This window comes from Vigna angularis, chromosome 4, assembly GCF_016808095.1.
Source record: "Vigna angularis cultivar LongXiaoDou No.4 chromosome 4, ASM1680809v1, whole genome shotgun sequence".
NCBI lineage: Eukaryota > Viridiplantae > Streptophyta > Magnoliopsida > Fabales > Fabaceae > Vigna > Vigna angularis.
The window spans coordinates 39667032-39687736 of record NC_068973.1 but is presented as its reverse complement, the minus strand read 5'-3'; the positions used below and the strand labels follow the sequence as shown (position 1 = coordinate 39687736).

The 20705-nt window shown below is 36.0% G+C and overlaps 2 protein-coding genes across 2 annotated transcripts; both read right to left on the bottom strand.

Moving 5' to 3' along the window:
* Positions 1-4503: 4503 nt before the first annotated feature.
* On the bottom strand, positions 4504-6790 carry LOC108341887 (cytochrome P450 CYP82D47). Its single transcript, XM_017579553.2, has 2 exons — positions 5393-6790; positions 4504-5246 (listed from the first exon to the last, which is right to left on the bottom strand). Exons 1-2 carry the CDS (start codon positions 6320-6322, stop codon positions 4611-4613), a joined length of 1566 nt encoding a protein of 521 aa, XP_017435042.1. The 5' UTR covers positions 6323-6790; the 3' UTR covers positions 4504-4610.
* Positions 6791-16562: 9772 nt separating this feature from the next.
* LOC108341961 (cytochrome P450 CYP82D47) lies at positions 16563-18476 on the bottom strand. The gene is made up of 2 exons (XM_017579661.2): positions 17484-18476; positions 16563-17303 (listed from the first exon to the last, which is right to left on the bottom strand). The coding sequence occupies exons 1-2, from the start codon at positions 18396-18398 to the stop codon at positions 16668-16670; spliced, it is 1551 nt and encodes a 516-aa protein (XP_017435150.1). The 5' UTR covers positions 18399-18476; the 3' UTR covers positions 16563-16667.
* Positions 18477-20705: the final 2229 nt, after the last annotated feature.

The window sequence follows — 20705 nt, the reverse complement described above, 5'->3', positions numbered from 1 at the left end:
TTAATTTATTATGAGTAAAATATTATACAAATTTACTATCTGTATATAACAATATATTAATGAAAAAACATATAATGAATTCGATTTTTTAATTTGATATCAAAACTTTGAATTATATTTTTTATGAATCATTACTTTTAAAATCAATTGTAGTAGTAGTTCAATTTGAAGGTGTATTTAATATGGACATTATTTTATATGAATCTAATAATGATGTGTATAGTTACAATAGTGAAACATAGTATATATGTGAAAAAGTGAAATCTCCAATAAAAGAAGATAGAAATATAAATAATGATACCTGAAAACCAAATAGTAAAAGGATGATTATTGATGTTCATTTAGTCAGGAATATGAAAATGTATTTTCGTTCGTCTACTGTCCTTATATTTGGAATGCTATGTTAAAAGCATTCTATGATAAAAATAATGACTAACAAAACAAAAATACAAATAATGATACCTGAAAACCAAATAGTAAAAGGATGATTATTGATGTTCATTTAGTCAGGAATCATGAAAATGTATTTTCGTTCGTCTACTGTCCTTATATTTGGAATCCTATGTTAAAAGCATTCTATGATAAAAATAATGACTTACAAAACAAAAATAGGTTTAAATATGTTTTTTCCCTTAAGTATCACACAAATTTGGGTTTAGTCCTTAAAATTGGACGGTGTTTACTTTTAGTAGATGTAACAAACGATAAGGTCATATCTTATGTCAGCTTGTCTCTTCACTTTCTGCCACATTGCTTGTGCCGTTCATCTTCTCCGGCAGAGCAGAGCCTCCATCGGACTAGCCGCCGTGTCGGACCTTCCGCTCAGTCCAAGCCGTCGCCGGCGACACCAATCGCCACCGAGACCATTGTCGACCACGGTGTCGATTTCTCCCTCTTTGCCTTTTCTCCGCGCGCGAGAGAGAAACTCTCTCGTTCCTCCACCAATCGCCGCCTGAGAGAGCCCAACCTCCGGCATGGTAATACACTGTTTTGATCTTGCATTTCTCATTTAAAAATTTAGAGACCTCAACACATTCACTTTTTGAAAGGCAATAAACAATTCCACACTGATTCCTAAAGCGATCAATTAGTAGCTGTCTGAGCTTCTTTAGTGGTTCCTTTGTCTTGCCAATTACTTCATACTTCAAATTTGGTCTGTCAAAGCTTCTTTCAAGAACGAGTGCATGGGGAATTCTTAGAGCATTTAATATGTCCTGAAAAATAAAAATTATTTAAAGGTGAAAAAGGGGCGAAAAAACTCAATAGAAATGCTCATCACAGTGACTTGATACTCTGACCGGTTGTCGAGGACGGCGTCGGCGGTGACCATCCTCGTTTGTGGCTCACGGAGGCTGGGCTCTCTTAGGCGGCGATTGGCGGAGGAACGAGAGAGCTTCTATCTCGCGCGCGGAGAAAAGGCAAGGAGGGAGAAATCGACGCCGCGGCCAGCAATGGTCCCGATGGCGATTGGTGTCGTCGGCGACAGCTTGGACTAAGCGGAAGGTCTGGCACGGCGGCTGGTCCGATGGAGGCTCTACTCTGCCGGAGAAGACGAACGACACAAGCAACGTGACAGAGAGTTAAGAGGCAAGCTGACATAAGACGTGACCTCGCCGTTTGCCACATGTACTAAAAGTTAACGCCATCCAATTTTAAGGACTGATAGTAAGAGTTTTAAAACTACGAGGACTAAAAACCATCAAAGTTTCGAGTAGGGACTAAACCCAAAATCGTGTGATACTTAAGGGACGAAAAACATATTTAACCCAAATAAATAATAAAAATTTAACTAAATATCATGAAAAACTTGACTAATATAATGGCCTCCGGTTTAGGTGGACAGCCCGGCAAATATACATCTACAGGAATTAGCTTATCTACGCATCAAACAGTACTATAAGAATCGGTACTAAACATCCCCCCGTAATTGTACAGGCTCCCATAGCAATAACATATTTAGGTTCGGGCATTTGTTCATATAATCGAACTAAAGAAGGGGCCATTTTCATAGTTACAGTGCCCGCTGTTAAAATGAGGTCTGCCTGCCTAGGACTCGATCGTGGTACTAGTCCATAACGATCAAAATCAAATCGTGATCCTATTAATGAAGCAAATTCAATGAAGCAACAACTAGTACCATAAAGAAGCGGCCATAAACTAGATAATCTTGACCAATTTGAAAAATCATTTAATGTAGTTGAAATAACTGAATTTTTGGTTGTTTGATCAAGTAAGGGAAACTCAATGGAATTCATAATTGTCTCAATAGTTTTTTTCTAATTGTCTAAATAGTCAAGAATTACGACCATTCTAATGCCCCCTTTCGCCATGCATAAACTGAACCAACAATTAGGATAAGCACGAATAAGAAAGCTTCTAAAAATACGGATACTCCTAATACATCGAAACTCATTGCCCATGGATAAAGAAAAACCGTTTCAACATCAAAAACAACAAAAATGAGAGCAAACATATAATAACAGATTCGAAATTGTAACCAAGCATCGCCTATTGGTTCTATTCCGGATTCATAACTAGAAAGTTTTTCAGGTCCCTTCTAAAATTCCAGAAATTAGAAATGTCAAAATAGGAATCAAACTTGATATTATTAGATATTAGAAATGCCCAAAAAATATCATATTCGTAAAGAAGAAACATAAAAGTACTCCTCTAAATGTAAAAAATATACCGAATTCATTTTCATTTTTAGTTTAAAATCTCCATTTTTTTAGACTAGCTTAATATACTAATATTAATATTATTCTATCAAATATGAATATGTTCGAATAGAAATTTACAAATTGTTTTTCTTTTTGAGTATAAATTGTAAGATCGTAAAAATTTAAATAAAATTTTAATTTTGTTTTTTTAAACATAAATTTAATCAACATTAGTATTCAATGCTTTAATTAATCACAAAACTAGTTAATTATTTTCTAAGATAATTATTACATTACTTTTATATTATTTGTAACATTTATTTAAATAAATAAATTTCAATTATTTTTTAAATATATTATATTACAATCAATATGTTTATTCTTTTAAATAATTATTGTATCCATTAATGTGTTTATTATATTTCATATGAAGTATAAGAAATTTTTTAAATATTAATTTATTTTAGCGACCAAAAATATGTTTAGTGACTAATTTAGAGATTAATTTTCTAATATGAGACTATTTTATTCTGTAGTCAAAACTTTTGGTAACTAATATTAATAATCAATTTAAACACTAATTTATAATATAATTCACTTTAATTATCAATTTTAAAACTAATTATAATTTTTTATTTATAATAAAAATTATTTTGTTATTAATAATTTTTAGTTTGTATAAATTAAGATTTAACTTAGTTACTATAATGATGAATTATTCTTAATCATTAAAATTGATTACTATTTATTCCTTATGGTAATATAAATGAAAAAAAAATATAAAAATTACCATTCCGACTAGTTTATAGTACTAAAAAGTAAATTTAACTGTTAAAATTCTATTTCCAAGAAACTAAACTAACCATAAATAAACCACGTTAATTCTTTAATTAAAAGGCACTGTTAGATACTATTAAAAATAAAAAATAAAACCGTAGCAGCAGCGGCGTTCGTAATATGTATCTATACTTTAAAGTTAAGTTTATTGTACATATGTTTGCTGAATAGTATTGAATTTATTTTAGACTTATATATTTACTTAATTTTATTTTAATATTTTTAGACTTTTTTTCCTTCGAATATCTTTATCATATACTCAATCTCTATATAATATATCATTGATAATTTTTTATTAGTCTACATTTTTATTGACTAAAGTTAGATTCCCAAAAATGGTCGGACATTAATATATTTTACTTTTATTAAATTTAAGAATACATTCATAATTTGAGCTATTTTTAAAAATAATAATCGACGCAAGATATTTTAAATTGGTTTCTTACAAAATGACTATATAGCAATCTTGTGACAGAGAATTCAATTTTCCTAAACAAAATTTTAGTATAGAAAGATATGTAAGGTTTTTTTATCAACAATAACAAATATGAATTAAAAGAGGGACAATAAGTTGTCCAACCCTTATCTAAAAAATAAGAAGAGAAGAAAGAATAAGAATTTAGAGAATAATACCTTCATTTATAAGAGCAAATCTAGACAACTATTCTTACATCTTTTACAGACCCAAATAGATTTTTGACAATCACGAAAGAAACCAAAACGAATAGCTTAACGAAGTAATCAAGAATTTCACATCGAAATTTCTAATGTATGAACCTTCAAGGCTGAACCATTGAGAACATGATTGCTAGATAAATGTTTCATTTTCTGGGTTAAAGTATACTCAAAATTTAAGAAATATAACAAGAGAGTTACTCCCTCACTACCCCAATTGTTAGATTTGAAAAAATATTATATATATTTATTTATTTACCGATAAGTTGAGACTCGTTTGATTCACTTTTCTCGTCATAGTTATAGAAAGGAATTTGTATAAGGAATAAAATTGAAGTAAGGTGTAGTTACATACATGATCTTTAATCATACAATCAACTAAACAGTTTGAGAATAGATGAATAACGTTGTAGACGTTGGTTAATACAATGGATTTTGCTAAACATGATCACCAAAGAGTAGGTGATGTGATAAAGCGGGTCTGACTAAAACCTGCAGAGGGGTGGTTTTCATATTTGTGAGTCCAAACGTGGCACTCATATCAACTTGAGCATTGGATGGTGTGGTGATTTCAAATGCCTGCAAAAGAGAAGCTAATGCCAAGTGTGTCATTTGAAGGCCAAATGATATGCCAGGGCACAACCTCCTTCCACCACCAAAGGGAAGCAGTTCAAAATGCTGACCCTTCAGATCGACACTTTTGTGGCTGCTCAAGAACCTTTCTGGTTCAAACTCCAATGGATTTGACCATATTCGTGGATCTCTGTGTAATTTCCAAATGTTCAATATAAATCGGGTACCCGCCTTGATGTTGAAGCCACCCAGTGTACAATTTTCTGTGAATTCGCGTGGACCAGAGAATGGCCCAGATGGATACAATCGCAGTGTCTCTTTAACCACAGCTTGAAGATAAACTAATTTGTTTATATCCGATTCATTCACTAATCTTTCTTTTCCCACGTGCTCATCCAATTCATCTTGTACTTTCTTCAATGCGTCCCGATTATTTAGCAACAACGACAGCGCCCATGTCATGGTAACTGCTGTGGTATCAGTTGCTCCGGCAATCAGCATCTGCAAGATTCAAGAATAAAGCCACCAACCATTTCAATTTTTGAATGTAAACCAACACAAAAGGAAAAACATTTTTAGTTTTTAATCTTTTATAACAAATGAAAGAGGAGAAATGAGATGACAATCAATAAAGCAGTGGTGCGTACCGTGCAGGTGGCTTTTATGACAGTGTCGACATCGTAACCGGCAAGGTCGACTCCTTTAAGGACTGACAACAAAACATCAACGAAGTCCTGCTCTGTTTTGCTCTCATCAATGTCTCTTTTCTGGCGATGTTCTTCTAACCATTCAGAAACTATGGTATCCATTTCCATGGCCGTTTTTTTCATCTCCTTTACTTCACCTCCCAAATCAAGCCACCCCAGAAACGGAATGGCGTCTCCAACCACAAACAACCCTGTCAAACGGAAGAACTCTCTGAAAACCTTCCGAATCCGCCGCACCTGTTGCTCGTCTTCACTTCTGGTACAGTATTGCTTTCCCGAAATCATCCGCAGAATGACGTTGAGATTGACGTCTCCGAACCACTGCTTCATCTCCACCGACAAATAATGTGACCCATCTCCTTTGTCCGCCCATGATCTGTACAATTCTTTGAAGGAGCTCTTCACCTCGGAGTGTCTAATATCCTTAAGAAGTTCGAAGCGGGTGGTGGAGAGCAATTCTGAAGCCGTAATCTTGCGCATCTCACGCCAGAATTCTCCGTAAGGGGAAAACCCAAAGTTAGCATAGTTGTAGCCCAAGAGTTTAGCGGCGGTGTATTTTGGGCGAGAAGAGACAACGACGTCGAGAGTGGTGAAACACTCCTTGGCTAACTCCCAAGAGCTCACCACCACAGCTGGATGCACACCAATTCGGATGCTGAATATTGGGCCATACTTGTCTGCTAAGGATCCTAAGGTTACGTGAGGAGGCTCAGTGGAACCACCCAAGAGGTGAAGATGACCGATCAAAGGCCACCCACCGGCTGCTTCCGGTGGCTTGCGGGTGGAACCTGGTGTACCCCTTTTGATGAGGAAAGAAATGAAGAGTACGGCTGTAACTGCTGCGACCAGATATTGAATCGTAAGATCCATCGGAATTCAGCTACTATATCAAGAATTTCTATTTCACAAGAACCACATCTTACACAGGCACAATTCTCTTACTCTCACCCAATCAAATTCTGAATGTATACTAACAAATGTGTAAAATAATCGGAATGATTTCAAAGTCCCAATGCATAATACAACAGAATGACAATGTCTTCATTGGTCCCCCGAATGCAAACTGATAGTCAACAGTGTAATCCAGAAGTTGAAGTCATCGTGCCTCATCTTCTTTAATTTTTTACATTTTTTGGTTGACTAACGCCATAGCTTTCTTCTTCACGCCACTGATTTTTTGGCCTTATCCTAACTTTTTCTTACCCTCAACCTTTGATCAGCATGAAATAAAAAAGCACTCAGCCGCATCTTTTGACTCGTAGAAGTAGATAGCTCCCATTTCCTTTTCATCAAGAAATACGGTTGCGAAACTGAAGTTGTTTTCAGTTCTAATAATCTCACATCGGTAAGTCAAGAATAAGGATAATGTGGTGATAGACTCGTCATTTGTGTGGTACGATTGGTTTTTATTAGATCAAATATCTAGGAGTATGATAGATTTTTTCCCATCAGAAGTCATGTTAAGGAAGTAGAATACAATGAAATGACAAAAGGACACTACTAGGAAAAGAGAATTAAATAACTTTAACAAGAATTAAAAGAGGAAGAAAGTTGGAAAAACGAGAACACAAAAGGGTCTAAGCAAAAATATAAAAGAGAACCAATAAAAAAAGGAAAAAAGACAAACAATATTAATAGTGTTTTGATCAAAAAATATACTTTCTTGTTAATCATACTTAATTATAAATACACCAATAATGTGTTCAAAACACTTGTTTTAGTAGGTGCATAATCTTGTTTTATTTTTTTAAAAAAAATTGTTTCCAGTGAGAATGAATGGGTGATGCATTAAAAAAATGTTTAATTCACTTCATAATAATTTTAATATCTAATTATTCCTTAATATCTTTTGTTTGACGTATTTAATGTATATAGAGAGAGAAGGGTTGTAACATCCCAAAATTATACAGTCATCAACTATATACTTAGAATAATCACATATATTAATAATTCAAAACAATTTTAAAACAAAGGAAACGACAAAGACGAAAGTGGCCGAACGACCGTTAATGTACATAATTCAACGAGCGTTCGCAAAAAGATAAGGACGAACGGTTTACAAAATAAAGACCGAACGTCCAACTATTTACAATTCACAAAAGAGCGCTCGCTCACAGCCGCTCACTATTCTAACTACTATAACTAAAAACCGAACGCCCTTACTGTTCGGCCTTAACTTCTACTTCAACGAGGTTGGCGTCCTCCAAATTTTCTTCTTCCAGTGTTTCTTCCAGTAACGCCTCTCCATCTGCTCACATCCACACGGATGATCATTGCATAGACAAGACGATGGTTCAAGGACGAATGACAACACAAGAAAAAGACACAGGGTAAGCTTATTGAATTTAATTCAAACCAAAACATACATTTTATACATATCAATTCCAGCAAGTAAGTTCACAACATATACATTCAATTTATACATAAATTTCACCCAAAATCCTGATACTAGACCGACTGTCCGGACTGTATGAATTCTGTGTAGCTACGACGTCCGTGCACCCAGGTGGGATAGCTGTAATACTCGTCAGCCGCCACCTGAGGTTAGTCCGTTCTGTCCAAGTTACAGTTATGGACTAAGACCTCCTGCCATTCCCACACATGACATACTCCTCTCTACTTGAGAACGAGCACTCACGGAATATCAGGATGACCCGCCAGCTAAGCTTGCCACATTCATACTATACAATCTCAATATCCATTCAAGAGTCGTTCCACCCTGGAACGCTCGTTCAAAGTCCAAAATCACAATTTCAGTTCTCATAGTGTTCGCACATCTTAATTTATCCTCTTGAATACATTTTCATTCTATGTTCCACTTTCTTAAAAAGACGAACTTTCACTCCTCTTCATAACGAGGACGAACGTCGAGGGCGAGACCGAGAAAGACTTCTTGAATTAGTTAAATGAACTAACTCTATTACTATCGGGAAAAATACTTAGAATAATTTAAGTTCAATGACTCTGGAACGAATCCAATGGATAGATACCTCACAACTTGGTTGAACAAAATAAACCGAACACAATTTAATTCAGGGGACAAACCGCCAGTCAATGACCGAGCGCGAAAGTAGGCGTTTAATAAATAATTTGGACGAACGTCACCGAAGACTTGGACGAACGTCACTAAATATATTGGACGAACGCTATTTAAATTTAGGACGAACACTTATGGGAATTCAGGACGAGCGCTATTCTCGCTCATTACAATTTACGAAAATGGACGAGCGTTCGGTCTGAGACCGAGCGCCACTTAGGACGAACGTTCAATAGATGATCGAGCACAATTTAGGACGAACGCTCAGTGTAAGACCGAGCGCTACTTAAGACGAACGCTTGGTATAAACCGAGCGCTATTAGGACAAACGCTCAAATAGCATTTCAAAAGGGGACGCTCGTTCTTAAGTCGAATCCTTTCCAAATGAAAGAAATCCTACTCTAAATCATTGTCAGGGAAAACCGAACGGTAGAAGACCGTTCGATGACGAGCGCGCATTATCAAAGTAAGAACTATTATTTTGCCCAGATTTTTCATATGATTCATATCTTATAATCTATCTCCACCATAAATCTCATACATTACAGAATTCATATTATCATATTTCAGTTCATACTTTATACATCGTATCAAAATATCAAATTACATACTTTATAAGATTCTCATTAATCATTCCTACCAAGCAACCATCAGCATACGAATCAACCAATGCATACCACATTCATTCAGTGTAACAGCGATCGTTCATAACTAATACATCAGCATACAATTCATGCATACAATCCATACCGAACATGCATACAACATACAGTATAAATTAAATCACAATAAGCTTCCCTTACCCGGATCCGTACTGCAACTTCTCCTAATCTTAAGATTTGTGGCTTCGCCCAACTAACGTTTTTCTACCCTCAATGGTTCCTTATCTCTTCCAAATCAAATCAGCTTCAGCTTCTGAAACCGAACGGTTCTTCTTGAAGCCCTTGTCACCAGGAGTCCTTCTATGGTGTCGGAATCGTGATCGGAGGAGATGAGACGGTGGTGATCTTAGAGAGAATGTGGGGAAGTCGTAGAGAGAAAGAGGAGAGAAAGAATTTTCCAGAATTATGAAAGGAGTGTGTGTGTAGAGCGAGAGATGAGTTTTTCTGAGAATGCATGCCTTGTTTCCAGTGCCGAACGAACGTCCGCTCCTCGTCAGCCACGTGCATTCCACTAACGCTTTCCAGACTCCTCTCGTCGTGACACCTGGCGTTCGCTAGTGAACTGTCGCGCTCTCCGAGTGACACGCAAACTGCACTGCGTTTCCCCACTCCAGACTCCATGCAGCGTGACACCTGGCGTCCGCTGTTGGAATGCTCCTTCCTGTTGCTGCCACGTACGCTGTTGAGGTGCCTCGTTCTCCAGCTGCCACGCGTACTCCAACGTACGTTATTTTCCAGGGTCTTACATTCCCTCCAACTACAAAAATTTTCGTCCTCGAAAATCCAGGTATACTAAAGGGTAGACGGAGTACTTTGTCCCTGCTTGCAAATCTTCAACTTCTCTTGTAATGTCGTCATTCTTCTCGTTCCAGACCACTTTCACCCATCTGATGGATTTTCACTTGGACACTAGATGGGGTATCTCCAATACCTACTGGTTGAAGCTATACAATCGTTATCCTTAAATACGAACGTGTTCTAGTCCTAGCACATCAGACGAGTCTCCAATATACTTCCAGAGTGGCGATGCGTGAAAACTAAATGATGATTAGCCAATTGAGAAGACAATGATATCTTCATACGCTACCGTCCCAATGCGTCTTCAATCCAAGAACATTCGGCAGCAGCTTCCTAGGACAAGTGACTTCGTCCCACACACACGTCTTTAGCAATTGTTCAACGTTGACTGGTTTCAACTATAACGAACTGTTATTTTTAGGTAAGGATTAAATGGTTAAGGGAAGATAGTAAATTACAGGAGAACCCTGAAGTAAGGAACCAGCAGATGACTTTTAACTAAAGAGACATTGGTTTTGAAAGGTTAACCGATCGGTAACATAATACCGAACGCTATTTATTATTAGGAAGAGTCACAATTTTCCAAGATGAACAGAACTAATATAGGAGTATTTTACCATTGGATTAGAGTGTGAAACGGATAAACAAAAACAACAGATGAGATAAAAACATAAAAGATTAATCTGAATATTCCGGAATAAATTGATTATCGAAAACTAAGACAAGTATATTTATAGATATATAGCAATTCCAAGTAAAGGGTATAAATGGCGAACGTTAAAGAACGAGCGAAGCCGAGCAGTCAAAGTACCCGAACGTTCGTTTGTAGCCTAACGTTGAAATGTTTGGCCACAATGATCAAACGATAATCGAACGATTAATCATAAGAAACAAAAATGAGTAAAACTAAAAGTTTATTCTAACTGATAGTTACTGTTTGAAGAAGTGAGTATAGGTAAATTTCCGAGTGATTGAAAGAGAGTATCAAATGTATTAGGTTTAGGCAGAGAACTGATTTTCTTGATCATTGGAAAAGCGAGACTTCATCTGACCCCTAATTGATTCAAAGCAGACGTTCGTACAAATATGCGAACGTCAGAATCGATCTACCCGTCGAGCCATTCCTTCTGAATGATAACTGGATAATTCTTCAACCGGATACCCAACTTACTCTTCAATGGTTGCACGGAACCTAGAGATGAATTAAAAAAAATTCTACCAGAATTTCTACCAGTTTGTATTCTAAGAAATCAATCTGCTTACCTACTGTGGAGTTAAACCATCATTATCATTAAGTCCTCAAACCGACGCTCATAAAGCAAAAATTCTTGGTCAGTATACCCTCAGTAACTCTAATAGTACCTCGACCTTATGACCGATCGACAAAGATAATTGGCTTAAGTTCTAGGTAACCCTATCCTGTTGTTGTGCGATCTCGAAAGTTCTACCTTTACATTTTAACGTGTTACACTATAACACATAAACCTAGTTACTTCTGCTTATAAACCCAGCTACTAAATTGATCGCGATGACCTTACAAAAATCCATCTCCCAAATCACTATAAAGGACAAAAATCTCTTAGTTGAACTTTCAACACACCGTCCATTCGTAACTCAAAATCTGCTCATTACTCACTTTCGATCTGTTCTACCGAACGCTTCACTTCCTACTTCCAACCTAAGCCCCTAATAACGTTCGTATCATCACTTATAATGTTAAGTGCCTAAAACTTCTCAATCAACCCAACTCTCGGTTTATCACTGTTTACACACGCCCTAGTATTCGTACTTTGCTCATCCAGTAATTCACGCTTTGAACAATTCCACACACAATTCTTCTTATCCTTAACATTCCTAGCAGTGCTCTCAAATGTTTCATTCTGATTTATCATTCTTGTACGCTAGTAAAACGTGCGTACTACATAATGAAACGTTCAACTCATTCAACTGGTTCTTGGGTTCCATCCACTATGTAAAGGCTATTTTGTAAAAAGTTACTGATGTTAATCTAACACCTAGCATAAGTGTGAAAGAGATTGAATTCTTATTCTGAGTAGATAGTTGTGGTGCCGCTTTAGGAAGACTCATCAGTCCAAGCATCTACTATTACCGTTCGGTTTCCTTCTTGCTACCGAACTGTCTAATTTAAAAGAAACCGAACGTCGGCACACCGCTCTCTTGAAGTATTCTCCTAAGTTAGTCAATCCTAGAAAATTACTCTCTCACTAATATATTAATAAGCATCTATCTCACTGTCGGATATTAAAACTAATCCAATTGTTGGTGTATAAATTATCAGACCGAATAGCCTTCTTATCAAAATAATTACACAGTGCACAGTAGGGTAGTTCATACCGCCAGAAAGTGCAGGTGATGAGAGTACCTGAGCTCGTTGCTTCAGCGTTCGTTAAGACATAGACTCATCCCACTTGTGCTCGGCCACCTCTTCCTGGTTGACCTCTTCCAGCATTTGGTGGCCCCAACCCTGCTCGTTCTCCCATGTTGCACTCGTTCTTGACATGCCCGCTTCCCCCACATTGAAGGCAATATTTTGCTTCCACTAGTTGAGGACACGATGATCGGAAATGTGGTCCTCCACACTTAAAACATTTTATGGTCTTTTTCTGTTCAGACCGATTGGCAGCAACCCAAGGTTGTGCCCGAGAATCACTAGAAATAGATGGTAATTCAGTACGAGCGTAGGGCGTCCTCCTTGTCCTTCTTGAATTAGTATTATTCCTTGAAGATGTGGTTCCTCTTATTCCCTGCTGTTGCTGATTCATGTGTTGCTCCACTTCTGTCACGTTCTTATCTAATACGTTAGCTCTCTCCACCTCATCAGGGGAACACTTCTCATTGAACCCAGATGGATGATGTTGGAGGAAACTCTCCAAGTTCCACTCGGTTTCTTTATTCCCAGAGGAAATGGATGCTCCTGAAATATTCTTAGTGATTTCTAGGATCTCCACCAGCTGTCTTTGGGTCGCTTCAGAATTGGCACGTGCGGCTTCCAAACTTTGTAAAACGATCGTAATCTGCTGCTCTAATGCAGCGTTCTGTTGTTGAAGTACTCCTATTACTGATTTCAATAGCCTATTGTGATCAGATGCATCACGTTCGGTTGGTTGAGAAGGAGGTGTTGGTGCCATCAGTTCTCTTAGAAGCAGAGAAAACAATGATTAGCAGATTTTTAAGGAGTTTGAATCATTCATCAAACGGACGTTGAGCACACAGCAAAAGCATAGTATGCTCATAACCTACAGTGTTCCTTTAAGGAACAAAACTGCTCTGATACCAATAATGTAACATCCCAAAATTATACAGTCATCAACTATATACTTAGAATAATCACATATATTAATAATTCAAAACAGTTTTAAAACAAAGGAAACGAAAAAGACGAAAGTGGCCGAACGGCCGTTAATGTACATAATTCAACGAGCGTTCGCAAAAAGATAAGGACGAACGGTTTACAAAATAAAGACCGAACGTCCAACTATTTACAATTCACAAAAGAGCGCTCGCTCACAGCCGCTCACTATTCTAACTACTATAACTAAAAACCGAACGCCCTTACTGTTCGGCCTTAACTTCTACTTCAACGAGGTTGGCGTCCTCCAAATTTTCTTCTTCCAGTGTTTCTTCCAATAACGCCTCTCCATCTGCTCACATCCACACGGATGATCATTGCATAAACAAGACGAAGGTTCAAGGACGAACGACAACACAAGAAAGAGACACAGGGTAAGCTTATTGAATTTAATTCAAACCAAAACATACATTTTATACATATCAATTCCAGCAAGTAAGTTCACAACATATACATTCAATTTATACATAAATTTCACCCAAAATCCTGATACTAGACCGACTGTCCGGACTGTATGAATTCTGTGTAGCTACGACGTCCGTGCACCCAGGTGGGATAGCTGTAATACTCGTCAGCCGCCACCTGAGGTTAGTCCGTTTTGTCCAAGTTACAGTTATGGACTAAGACCTCCTGCCATTCCCACACATGACATACTCCTCTCTACTTGAGAACGAGCACTCACGGAATATCAGGATGACCCGCTAGCTAAGCTTGCCACATTCATACTATACAATCTCAATATCCATTCAAGAGTCGTTCCACCCTGGAACGCTCGTTCAAAGTCCAAAATCACAATTTCAGTTCTCATAGTGTTCGCACATCTTAATTTATCCTCTTGAATACATTTTCATTCTATGTTCCACTTTCTTAAAAAGACGAACGTTCACTCCTCTTCATAACGAGGACGAACGTCGAGGGCGAGACCGAGAAAGACTTCTTGAATTAGTTAAATGAACTAACTCTATTACTATCGGGAAAAATACTTAGAATAATTTAAGTTCAATGACTCTGGAACGAATCCAATGGATAGATACCTCACAACTTGGTTGAACAAAATAAACCGAACACAATTTAATTCAGGGGACAAACCGCCAGTCAATGACCGAGCGCGAAAGTAGGCGTTTAATAAATAATTTGGACGAACGTCACCGAAGACTTGGACGAACGTCACTAAATATATTGGACGAACGCTATTTAAATTTAGGACGAACACTTATGGGAATTCAGGACGAGCGCTATTCTCGCTCATTACAATTTACGAAAATGGACGAGCGTTCGGTCTGAGACCGAGCGCCACTTAGGACGAACGTTCAATAGATGACCGAGCACAATTTAGGACGAACGCTCAGTGTAAGACCGAGCGCTACTTAAGACGAACGCTTGGTATAAACCGAGCGCTATTAGGACAAACGCTCAAATAGCATTTCAAAAGGGGACGCTCGTTCTTAAGTCGAATCCTTTCCAAATGAAAGAAATCCTACTCTAAATCATTGTCAGGGAAAACCGAACGGTAGAAGACCGTTCGATGACGAGCGCGCATTATCAAAGTAAGAACTATTATTTTGCCCAGATTTTTCATATGATTCATATCTTATAATCTATCTCCACCATAAATCTCATACATTACAGAATTCATATTATCATATTTCAGTTCATACTTTATACATCGTATCAAAATATCAAATTACATACTTTATAAGATTCTCATTAATCATTCCTACCAAGCAACCATCAGCATACGAATCAACCAATGCATACCACATTCATTCAGTGTAACAGCGATCGTTCATAACTAATACATCAGCATACAATTCATGCATACAATCCATACCGAACATGCATACAACATACAGTATAAATTAAATCACAATAAGCTTCCCTTACCCGGATCCGTACTGCAACTTCTCCTAATCTTAAGATTTGTGGCTTCGCCCAACTAACGTTTTTCTACCCTCAATGGTTCCTTATCTCTTCCAAATCAAATCAGCTTCAGCTTCTGAAACCGAACGGTTCTTCTTGAAGCCCTTGTCACCAGGAGTCCTTCTATGGTGTCGGAATCGTGATCGGAGGAGATGAGACGGTGGTGATCTTAGAGAGAATGTGGGGAAGTCGTAGAGAGAAAGAGGAGAGAAAGAATTTTCCAGAATTATGAAAGGAGTGTGTGTGTAGAGCGAGAGATGAGTTTTTCTGAGAATGCATGCCTTGTTTCCAGTGCCGAACGAACGTCCGCTCCTCGTCAGCCACGTGCATTCCACTAACGCTTTCCAGACTCCTCTCGTCGTGACACCTGGCGTTCGCTAGTGAATTGTCGCGCTCTCCGAGTGACACGCAAACTGCACTGCGTTTCCCCACTCCAGACTCCATGCAGCGTGACACCTGGCGTCCGCTGTTGGAATGCTCCTTCCTGCTGCTGCCACGTACGCTGTTGAGGTGCCTCGTTCTCCAGCTGCCACGCGTACTCCAACGTACGTTATTTTCCAGGGTCTTACAAGGGTTCATGAAAAAAAATACATCTATGTATTTGTTATAATAGTTTTCATGCTAAAAAAATAGTGTCTAAAATATTTTTAAAGGGTAATAGGCATTCATTTCTTTTTAATTGTATTCTATTTTATTTTATGGTAAGTTAACCTTTATTTTATACATTAAAATGTATAGATGAATGAATTAATATGAAAATTGCGTATAGACGAATCATGATTAATAATTTTGGAGGGACAAAAATAATACCCTCAAAACTTATACACTTAATCAAGGTCACTAATACAATAAAAAAAAAGTATATAACAGATACTTATATACTTACAAAGAAATGAAATGTGAGAATTAATAGATTGTACATTTGAAAATAAACTAGTAGAATTAATAGATTGTACATTTGAAAAGAAACTAGTAGAATGTTAATTGATTTATACAGTGAAATTTGACGTAGATGGTAAAATTGGGATATTCAAAGTTAGATTTGTGACAAATAGATATATAAAAGCATATGGAATAGATTATAACGAAGGGTTTTATTTTTATATAAAAATATATTTTTAAAAATTTGATTAATGATTTTTTAATTTTTATATAATTTTTTAATTTTGATATGTTTTCTTAATAATTTCATTAACGAATTAAGATTAAAAAAAATCCCTTTTTAACTGATTTAATTGTGCGCCCGAATTTTAACTATGGTTTAAAGTTTAAACATTACTTTATTTGTGTGCAACATTTAACTCATAATAATTGTAATTAGTCTGAACACAATATTGAGCTCATAAAATTGTACAGAGACAAGTCTGATCATTCTACATATATACATATAGGTACCAATTGAAGGTGCTGCTAAGGAGAATGACGTAATTAGTATACATTATTAAGGAGACGTTGATGTGGTAAACGAGGTTGGATTAAAACCTCAAGCGGGGTGGCTTTGATGAGTGTGAGTCCAAATACGGGACTCATGTCAACTGGTTCATTGTTCAGTGTTGTGACCTTAAATGCTTGCAAAAAAGCTGCTAAAGCTAAGTGTGTCATTTGAAGGGCAAATGACATGCCAGGGCACGACCTTCTTCCGCCACCAAAGGGAAGTAGCTCAAAATGTTGACCCTTCACATCCACACCCTTGTGGCTTGTGAGGAACCTTTCTGGCTCAAACTTCAATGGATTTTCCCATACACGTGGATCTCTCTGCATCTTCCAAATGTTCAAAATCAATCTCGTACCTGCTTGGATATGGTAGCCACCTAAAGTACAATCGCTTGTGAATTCACGCGGACCAGGTAGTGGTGCAGCTGCATACAATCTCATTGACTCTTTAACGACAGCTTGAAGGTAAACTAATTTGTTTATGTCAGATTCATTCACCGCTTTTTCCATCCCCACATGCTCATCCAATTCATCTTGAACTTTCTTCAAGGCATCGCGATTATTCAACAATACCGATAATGCCCAAGTCATAGTAACTGTTGTAGTATCCGTTGCTGCAGCTATTAATGTCTGTAAGATGCAACAAGCCCATTAGCAGTTCTAAATTTCCAATAAAATCTCCATTATTCAACTAGCCTAATTCGATCTTAACCATGATTAATTTTCCTTTTTCCTACTTTTTCTTCTTATCTAAACAAATATACTATGTATGTTGAACTCAATAAGAACTTTACTTATGAGACAGCTTACCAGACATGTGGCTTTAATGACAGTGTCGGCATCGTGACCAGCAAGGTCGACCCCGTCAAGAGCAGACAGCAACACATCAATGAAGTCTTCCTCTCTTTTCTTCCCATCTGAGTCTCTTCGTTGGCGATGTTCTTCTAACCATTCAGAAAAGAAGCTATCCATTTCTACAGCCGTTTTCTTCATCTCCTTCACTTCACCTCCCAAATCAAGCCAACCAAGAAATGGAATCGCATCCCCAATCACAACCACCCCCATCAAATTAAAGAATTCTCTCAGTACCCTCCGAACCCTCATCCGTTCCTCATCTCCATTCCCCACACAGTATCGCTTTCCCGCAACCGTCCTCAGAATCACGTTCAGATTCATGTTCCCGAACCACTCCTTCATCTCCACCAACAAATCACCCTTTTTCTCCACCCACGTTCCGTATAGTTCTTTCAACGAACTCTGCACCTCCGAATATCTAATTCCTCGAAGCTGTTCAGCACGTCGGGTAGAAAATAGCTCCGAAACCGTAATCTTATGCATGTCGCGCCAGAATTCTCCGTAAGGGGAAAACGCAAAACTAGCATAGTCGTATGTCAAGATTTTGGCGGCGCTGAATTTGGGACGAGATGAGACAACAACGTCCAGAGTGGTAAAACACTCCTTCGCTAACTCCCAAGAGCTCACCACTACCGCCTGATGCACACCGATTCGGATGCTGAATATTGGGCCATACTTGTCTGCTAAGCCTCCTAGCGTTTCGTATAGAGGCTGACAGGCGGAGCGACCAAAGAGGCGAAGGTGGCCGATTAAAGGCCAGCCACCGGCTGCTTCCGGTGGCTTCTTGCGAGCAGAACCTGCTGTAGCCCATTTGATGAAGTAACTAAGTAATAGAAAGACAGCTACTCCAGCAAGCGCTGCTGCTTCCATGACAAGTTGCGCGCTTTGGATCAACTTGTATAGTTTTGTAGACAAAACATTCACCAAAAGTAAAATTCGTTTATTTGTGTTAATATAATGTGCTGAGAGTAGTTCTTATAGTTTTTTTTAAGGAATTTTTGTTTTTATGTATACCACTTAATTTTTCTACGTAACTTCAACATCTAATAAAAAATATTATTTTTACTTTTATAGTGGATTCATTTTAAATGATTTTATATTTTAAAATAAAAATATGATTTTATTGATATTATTAGATAAGTGGAATAAAAAATAGGATATTTTTGCTGGTACTATTACTTTTTTTTAGAAAAATGAAAAATAATAATTTACGATTAAATGATAATATATTTATTTAATATACATTAATATTTTAAATTAAAAGGACATGTTAAATTTAATATATTGATTCTAATGAATTTAGAATACACATTATTTACCAAATAATTTAAAATAATATATTTCTAATTATATTTATTTTATTTTATCTTAAATTATAAACATATGTTCATTATATATATCATTAAAAGAGTTGTCAATGTGCTGTTGTTTTTAGAGTAGTGAGTTGCGTTATATTTTCCAATGTTAATATCTTAGTTATGTTTCTCGCTTCAGTTCTATGAGAGCAATGTCTCTGACTTTAACGGTCACGAGGAAGAAAATTAGGAAAATGTTAGTGACGTGCACGAACAGTTCAAAGGAAAACAACGATGGCCACGAAAATGACTTTTGTTAAATAATTGAAGGTGAAATTCAGGACCTCATTTGGATGTATATTATATTTTCATATCCTTAGCCATACTTTTTTTTAATAATTCTAATATTTATACAATATATTTGGAAACACATGCGTATCCATTCTTATAATAAAAAATTAAAATTAATAATTATTAGATAGATTATGTGGATTAAAAATAATTATAAAATATAACGGATAAAATAATAAAATAATATATTAATAAAAATAAAATTGATAATAAAAAGTATATACTAAAATAAAAATAGTTACTTAATAAGATTAAAAAAAATTAAGGAAATACCATTTTCAAATTGAATCATCAATTCTATTATAAAAAAATTTAGAAAAAATAAAAAATAAAAAAACGAGACAAGAAAGGAGTAGAGATCACTCAATAAGTGAAATTTCTATTAAAGGCTTGTTTTTTTTTTAGATTTTTAGAATTTTTTAAATTGAGTTATGGAAGTAAAAATAGGAAGAATTTATTTTTAGAAAGAAAATAAAAAAAAATACTTAAGTCAATGTTTAATGAATTTGATGATTTTATTATTCTATTTTACATTATAATTTTCAAAATACATAAAATTATTTATATTCTCAAGCGGTAGGAGAATAAAACTTCTTATACGTTTATAAAGGTATTTATATCTATCCCAAGTCCTCTTTATTCAATTGTTACAATTAATGTTTGAACCTTATCAATAATTATATATATATATGACTTAAATATATTTATATTCTCTTAATTTTACGCGGCCTTTTAAATAAAAAGAATGTCTTAAAATTACGGTGAGAGTGTGGATTAGACTTGATGATTAGTTCGTCGGTCAAACAAAATAACCTTTTCAACACGATTATTCAAACAAACAAAAAGCTACAACATCCTGCACCATGCAAACAAAAGGGGCTCGTATTTGACATATGAATTATTAAATTTGTGTTTATCTCAATGCATTAAATAAATCTTCTTTCACCATATCAAGCACTGTGAACCAATTGTAATTAGGTGACTGGCTCATGAAAATACTTACGCATAAAAATTGGGCCAAAATACTTATACATAAAAACCGGGTCATAAAAAATACAAACACTGAGGAAAAACTATGCATATTTTTACCTTTAGAAAAAAATTTGACAGTGAAGTGTTGAGAATCGATTATGGATGTAGTGGAACCAATTTCATGAAGGGTTAAAGGCAAGGGAATCGATTTTGGGATTTGTGGAATCAATTCCATGAATATCCATGTGTGTGTTCTTAATTATATATCCTCTTGTAATTCTTGATCCATTTACCATATTTAGTAGCCTTTGAGAGTAATAGCCTTGCTGCATATGTGAAAAATATTGAAGATTATGGTTACATTTTTCATTTTGGTATTTTCTTTCACTTTTTTATACAAAAATTGGGATGTATTCTTTAAAATTTATCATTATCAAAATTTTTTTCAAAATTATTGAATAACAGTTCTTTAAAAAAATAATTTTAATTCATCTAAAAATTATTTCATTTTACTTATAAAAACAATTTGATAGTTTTTATTTACTATCTATTAAATTTT

What these genes read in the sequence shown, in the direction of transcription:
- LOC108341887 (XM_017579553.2), bottom strand. Translation starts at nt 6,322, where the DNA reads ATGGATCTTACGATTCAATATCTGGTCGCAGCAGTTACAGCCGTACTC. An exon ending in TCATAAAAGCCACCTGCACG is followed by an intron (nt 5,247 to 5,392) that starts GTACGCACCACT and finishes TGAATCTTGCAG; the next exon opens with ATGCTGATTGCCGGAGCAAC.
- LOC108341961 (XM_017579661.2), bottom strand. Translation starts at nt 18,398, where the DNA reads ATGGAAGCAGCAGCGCTTGCTGGAGTAGCTGTCTTTCTATTACTTAGT. An exon ending in TCATTAAAGCCACATGTCTG is followed by an intron (nt 17,304 to 17,483) that starts GTAAGCTGTCTC and finishes TGCATCTTACAG; the next exon opens with ACATTAATAGCTGCAGCAAC.